General features: G+C 38.7%; 1 protein-coding gene across 1 annotated transcript; it reads left to right on the top strand.

Annotated features, from left to right (window-relative positions):
- Positions 1-87: 87 nt before the first annotated feature.
- HELRODRAFT_165527 (hypothetical protein) lies at positions 88-7050 on the top strand (the record flags this gene model as incomplete). Its single annotated transcript, XM_009032090.1, has 9 exons — positions 88-108; positions 1694-1800; positions 2023-2085; positions 2266-2345; positions 2715-2895; positions 4226-4338; positions 4557-4602; positions 5435-5511; positions 6506-7050. The coding sequence occupies 9 exons, from the start codon at positions 88-90 to the stop codon at positions 7048-7050; spliced, it is 1233 nt and encodes a 410-aa protein (XP_009030338.1).
- Between the last annotated feature and the right edge of the window lie 450 nt (positions 7051-7500).

Genomic DNA, 7500 nt, shown 5'->3' with positions numbered 1-7500 from the left:
AAATTGTATAAAAATGTAAAAAAAATTTATTGATTTTTTTTCGCATGTAATGCATGTTGTCTTTACTACCGAGTGCACCAAAAAAAAATGGTTTCTCTTCATCAATCGGTTTGTGCTACGATCTTTAATTGCAGACATACACAGCTGATTTGCGAGATCTATCAAAAACCTTCTCACTGTACCAATTAGTGTCATGTTCCAGGAGTTCAATACCTCAGCCAGTTCCATAGTTGTGAAGTAGTTATCATGGATTATGGCAGAAACTAGTACAGCGTCACTATCTCTCATGCTGACTTTGTAGATGAATTTTGGCTTTGTAATTTAGTTCAGTAACACGTGGCAAGTAGAATGAAACTCGATTCAAAAGTGCAGATAAAAAAGTAAATTATTTCTAGATATAATTATTTACAAATGTCATTTTCATTCCATTATCGACTTTTTCGACTAGTATGAAAATTGTAACAGGGCCACCATCTTTATTTTGTACAGAGTATAAGTAAAACATCGTAAAACACTATGTAGATACGAATTATTATTAATTTTTCTTATAAAAATCATGTCTGTTGGGATAAGTATCGTACAAAACATATAAAGGTATAATTGTACCTATGCAGCCTGTTAACGTTGTAAAATTATGCAGCCTGGCAAGGGTTAAAATCGTCTTTTAAATGCAGGTTTTGGCAATATTTTGATGACTTATAGTCTCCAGATTTTATGAAATTTGATTCGTGACAAACTGATTTAAACAGTTGTGAAATGCGTCATCATCATCCGACACGCAGCTGCTAATTGTAAGGGACAACCAGTCTCTCACTGATTCAATAATCAAAGGATACGGGTTGTTATCTTTCCATGTTAACGGATGTCTTAGGTCAGTTGCGATGGGATGTTGTTGCGTACCATTTGTAGTTTCCATTGTAGTGTTGTGTTCAGCTCCTTGATAACCGACAGCACGTGTTTCAGTTTGTGATCAGTTGTTTTTTGATTTCGGTGTCGCCTCTATCTAAATCACAAATTTTACCCTGGTATGTGACAAGATGATTCAATTCAATATGCCGGATTGCTGTCGTCGATGGTTAGTCTTGGGGAACAGTCTTTCTATTTGCCGCTTTTTTTTCTTATGCCGAATGAACCACATTTGTCTACCCTGATGCACGCACCATTTGCGTTGCACCAGGCTTCGTTCGTATCAATTAATTTTTGGGCACTGACTGTGCTGTTTGTGATGATAAGGTGTCATCAGCAAATTAAAGCCATGCTTGGACTTCGAACTGGCTGTGGGCCCCCATATGTAGCCGCACTGTTATTAATAATAATAACAATAACAATAATAGTAGTAATAACAATAACGGTTTCTCTATCATTTTTATCTCCAACCCGTCATCATTCGCATCATCATCATCATTCACATCATCTTCATAACCATTTACATCATCTATGCCATTTATATGATTATTATCATTTATTTCCTCATCATCATCACCATCTTGACAATTTCATACGTGTATTTTTGTTGTTTGTCATTGATGTACACTTTCTGTACTTGCTACTCCGCCTTCATCATGTCATCATCTTTATCATAACATCATCGTCATCAACACCACCAACAACAACACCATCATCATCAACATCATCATCAACAACATCATTATCAACAACAGCAACAACACGATAATCATTATCACAACACCAGGGTTGGCTGGACAAGATAAACGACAAATATTTGAAGAAAATCCTACAGAGGGATCCATTTACGAAGGACGAGATCATCATGGAGGTTTATCAACAGATTGCTCTCCAGTTAGTTCTTGATCATCTGTGGTGTCTGTCTGTTTGTGTGTTTGTTTGTGTGTGTGTGGTATGTGTGTGATGCTATGATGGTGTGATTATGTGATGATGTTGATGTTATGGTCTGATGGAGAGGTGATTGATGATGTGATCATGCTGATATGTGACCATGACCATGTGATAATACAAAACCCTTTATAAATAATAAATGAACACCAACGAAAATGACTGCAGACAGCACTACGAGTCAGTTTACGGTGTGGACATGTCCAGTTCTCTGCAGCTCTACAGACCTGAGTTAGTGTAACATTTGTGGTCGTCATCCTTTTTGTCACAGTGGTTGTGATGGTGGCAGTTCGATGATGATAACTGTAAATAACATTAATGAAATATTTTATAAATAACATTAATAAAATATTTTAGAGTTTAAATTGTTGCAATGCGAGAAATAATTTAATTAAACATTGTCCGACAAAGAATTATTGAGAAACTTCCGAGTGAACCAGCGAGTCCTGAGAACGCCAACAACCCCTCCGTTGGCACCGTTGAGGATGTCGGTTGGTTGCTTGTTGTTGCGCTGCTGTTCTGCCTCCATCTCATCATCGTGTCATTCTTCCTTTCGTTTCGCCAGCTATTTATTCATCCATCATTCATTCATTTTTGATTTTTGTCATTTATTCTTGTTAATTATTCATTCCCCATTCATTTATTGCTGGTTGTTATTTATTTCTGTTCCTTTCGCTCATTCCAAAGTTCGCAAATTATTATTTCGCGCATTTGTTTTGTAAGAAATTGATCAGTTAAATTTGGTGCAACTTTAATTCCCACGCCACTCATCACTCATTATCCAACATCAACCTCTTTGTTGCCATCGTTACCATAACAACCACCATCACCACCACCATCGCCACCACCACCGTCCACAGTGGCACGTCTGATAATGAGCAAGAGACGGAGGTACCTGTCAGCAGCGAGCACGGACAACGAGGAGGACCAGCCACTGACAGGTTGGGGGGGCGGGCAGTATGGAGTCTACAACACCGTCATGGGCCTGCCACCGCATGTCGCTAAACATCTTCAAGTTTGTTTCCAGTTGTCTTCAGTCACGTCTGTTGTTGTGGTTGTTGTTGTTGGTGGTGGTGTGCTTGGTCTATTTTGTTTTTTGAATTGTGCTGTCTTACTATTAATCATTGATTCTCAAGTTTTTTGCTAACAAATCGAAATCAATCAGCCTATTCATTAACAATTGACCACTTCATTCAAGCAACAACTACCTCACCAATCCAACAAACAATCAATCAACAACCATCAGCCAATTAACAACCAATCAGCAACCAATTGTGCAACGAATCAACAACTAACCTCGACCAATCAACAACCAAACAGTTAGTCAGTTAACCAATCGCTATCCACACACAAACACACCACAGGCAGCCAAACTGGCCAAGAGGTCAAATTCAGTTGACCAGGATAAAGAGACAAAAGTTCAAAATCCTAGGTCGAAGTGGCAGCAAGCTAGGCATGATAGATATCTTTCATTTTTATGTTTTTTTTTTGTTTTGTCTTTGTTTTCATTTTTTTGTTTTTATTTTGTTTTTATCGTTTGCAATTTTTTTTTATTCCTTTGTTATTCTTTCACGTAAAAATTATCTTAGTAGAGTCGGTTGTTGATTAGCATATGCGCGTTGGGAATTCTCAATAATCTTCATGTTGCTTGCTGCTTGCTCGGTATGCGAGGATCAAATAAACGATTGAGACATCATCATTCGAAGCCGTCACTTGCTGAGTGGATATATAATTGGACATTATTAAATAAAATGCACCGCTGAACCATGCAATCTCTTTCAAAAGACTGGATTAAAATAAATTGAAAAGTTTCATTATCGCAAGGGATTAGATTGTTTAAGTTGTATTTCTTATGCATCATTCGTTATCATGATTTAATTTTTTTTATTTTCAAGATTTTTATATTTTTTAAATTACCTTAGACCCATTTGAAGGGTGTTCAGTTAACTGTTTTAAAACTGTAGAACTGTTTTAAAATCTTTCCAGTTTTCCGACATCACCCTCACAAATCACCAAACACGAACAGAACGACAGCAACACACCACTTCCCAAAGACCATTAAAATTTATTTCTCTTGAAACTAATCTGAACGAACGCTTATTATTTAATTGCGATGAGTTTTTATAACCCAATCTATTTGTTAATGTCTTCATACATTTTGAAAACTTTCCAACTAGTAGGTCAATTTTAACCAGTTTTTTAAATAGTTACAAATTAATTTTTAATTTTAATTATATTTCATTTACAAAACGATCGCGATATTATAATAGAATGATATAATAATCAAACAATAAACCAAACAATGAATGAATGGATGAATGAATGAATGAATGAATGAATGAATGAATGAATGCATGAATGAATGACACAGGAGCAAGATCATCCGTCGTCTGAGTACGTCACCCGTCGATAACCCCCTCATCACCGCCCCTAACTCCATTCAACTGCGGAAGATGATGATTAAGGCTCCTACCAAAGATGTGAGTTAGTGAGTGGGTGAGTGAGTGGGAGAGTGAGTGAGTGAGTGAGTGAGTGAGTGAGTGAGTGAGTGAGTGAGTGAGTGTGAGTGAGTGAGTGAGTGAGTGAGTGAGTGAGTGAGTGAGTGAGTGAGTGAGTGAGTGAGTGAGTGAGTGAGTGAGTGAGTGAGTGAGTGAGTGAGTGAGTTACCATTTTCATCGTCTCCATTATTTGCATCATTGCAGGCCTTTGCCAGACGAACGGACAGAAATTTGAAGGAGGCGGATCGCGGTGACCTTCTGAATCTGCTGAACGAGAAACAGATGAGACACAACAGGTTGGTTGGTTGGTTGGTAGGTAGGTTGGTTGGTTGGTTGATTGGTTGGTTGGTTGGTTGGTTGGTTGGTTGGTTGGTTGGTTGGTTGGTTGGTTGGTTGGTTGGTTGGTTGGTTGGTTGGTTATGATGAAGGTGTTAGTGATTAATGTGGCTTTGATGATGAAGATGATGATAAGACTGGTTGTGATATAATGATAAGACTGGAAATAATGGTAATATTTTTTTTTCTTGACTATTTCTGCTATACAAAGAAGGTGTTTTCTACTTCCGATTATTTATTTGTGGTACATTTCTTCGAATTAATAGCTAATGATCTGCTTAGCAATTCATTTTGCTACTTTCAATCCTTTTTCTATTATCACAGCAGTGCAGTTTTCAAATCTCTATCTGCTTTTTAAAAGACTTGTTCACGTTTTTCTGGAACATTTTCTACCCCATTTTCCGGCCCAACTTTTTTGTTCTGTTCACTTCCCAGACACACAATTTTGTTATTTATTTTTGTTTTTTCTCGATTCAAAATACAGACTGCAGTTGTTTGTCAATTTTAACATTTTTGTCTTGCTTGTATTAATGTTCAAATGGTGTGTATTTCAATTTGAAACGAGTTGCCAGATGTCTGTAATGGTGGTCCTAATGTTGACTGATGTGGTGACCAGAAAATTGAATGATTTAGTTACGGATGCACACGTAACATTCAAAAATAAATAATCAGATGTGATTGAAATATGTCTTAATGGGTGCCTTCGTGAGGCTTTCCACAAAGTCATCCTCAATTTTTATTTGCAGGTTCATAAAGGGGCAGAGTGGATTTACATCAAACATCAACACTCCGATCGTCAACAGATCCAGAGCCGAGAGTCTTGGTGTGGTTTTCTTTGATGTTGTTGATACTGGCTGATGTCGTCGTTGTTTTTGTTTGTGTTGCTGGTGATGATGTTGTGTGTGTTGTTGGTGATGTTGTGTGTGTGTTGTTGGTGATGATGTTGTGTGTGTTGTTGGTGATGATGTTGTGTGTGTTGTTGGTGATGTTGTGTGTGTGTTGTTGGTGATGTTGTGTGTGTGTTGTTGGTGATGTTGTGTGTGTGTTGTTGGTGATGTTGTGTGTTGTTGGTGATGTTTTTTTGTGTTGTTCTATCGCTGAAGTTATTTTTTGTTATTTAGTTATATTTCTTCGTCGTTGTTGAAGAAATTGTTGTCAATGAGTTGTTCGAAATATATCAATTAACAGGAATCTTCTAAACAGATATTGCAGCAAGATATCACACAATCCACCAATCAATCGACCGACATATCAATCAACCAGCCAAACAACCAACCGATCAATTTATTACCAACCAATCAACCAACCAATCAATCAACCAACCAATCAATCAACCAATCAATCAACCAACCAATCAACTACTCACTCACCCAATCAACAGACGAGATATCAGCAGAGGAGGGCAAAGCACGTCTGAGAAGCAACACGCATGGTCAGTTGCTGCTCAGGAAGAAAGTTAAAACCGTCGACTTTGAAGAACCTGGTCAGTTTTTTGTTTGTGGTGTTGTTGATCAGTTTGTTACTTGTGGTGTTGTTGGTCAGTTTGTGTGGTTGTTGGTCAATTTGTTTGGTTGTTGGTCAGTTTGTTGTTTGTGTGGTTGTTGGTCTGTTTGTTGTTTGTGTGGTTTTTGGTCAGTTTGTTGTTTGTATGGTTGTTGGTTAGTATGTTGTTTGTATGGTTGTTGGTCAGTTTGTTGTTTGTGGTTTTTGGTCAGTTTGTTGTTTCTGTGGTTGTTAATCGATTTGTTGTTTAATTGGTTGTTGGTCAGTTCATTATGGCTAGTTAATTTCCACGTCGTTAAAATACCCTCCGACAGAGCCCCCAGCAACATTACTCGCCCCTCACACCGCGGCAATCCACTACACTCCTCGCTACCAACAACGACGGCCCACCAGTTCCCACGGAATCATCCACCCACACGTCCCACACACCGTCATCACACCTGCCGAACGAAAGCGATCGAGCAGCGGTGGAGGTACACTTGCCGGAAGTGGCAGCTTGGGAAATCCCGGCGAGAGAATGTCCAGCATTGGAAAATCCCCGATCTCGTTGCAGTACATCAACGAGGAGCAGGAGCAACCTCAGCAACCTGTCGAGGAAAGTCCCCTGAAGGCATACAACCGGAAGATGGAGATGGAGGAGGAGGAGATGGAGAAGTTGAGGGAGGAAGATAAAGGAGAGAAGGATGGAAAGAAGGAGAAAAATGGAGATGGTGATGTTGGAACCGAGAGTGATGGTGATGATGGTGATCACAGTGGGGTGAGTGGTGTTGGTGGTGAAGTTAAGGTCAGGACGCCATTGAAGAGGCAAGATGCTGGAGAAAGAGCGCCTAAACAGAAAACTGACGAGAAGAGTTTGTGATGATGAAAATAAATAATGATGATGATGAGGATGAAGATGATTAGGAGGAGGAGGAGGAGGAAGATGAGGATGATGAGGAGGAGGAGGATGATGAAGATGATGAGATTTGTGGTGGCGATAGTGTTCATAACAATGAAGCTGTTTGCATGTAAAGCTGTAATAGTGTTGATGTGATTGTAATGAAAGAATGAAAGAAATTAATAATGATTTCCGTGTGGATGGTGTTGATGTGATGTGGGGAGGAAGTTTTAATCATGGGTGGAAATTTGCGGGTCGAAAATATCACCATCTGCAAAAGCAAACAGGAAGTATTTAAAAAACGAAGATGATGATGATGATGATGGTGGTGGTGGTACTGATGATGAAAATGACGAGACGATGATGAAGCTGGTGACAGAAACGCTTCATGGTGACTGAATGTTCATGATTAAACTAGTTTACCAAAGATGC

This window comes from Helobdella robusta, assembly GCF_000326865.2.
Source record: "Helobdella robusta unplaced genomic scaffold HELROscaffold_8, whole genome shotgun sequence".
Taxonomy (NCBI): Eukaryota; Metazoa; Annelida; class Clitellata; order Rhynchobdellida; family Glossiphoniidae; genus Helobdella; species Helobdella robusta.
This window is presented reverse-complemented; position numbering and strand designations above follow the sequence as displayed.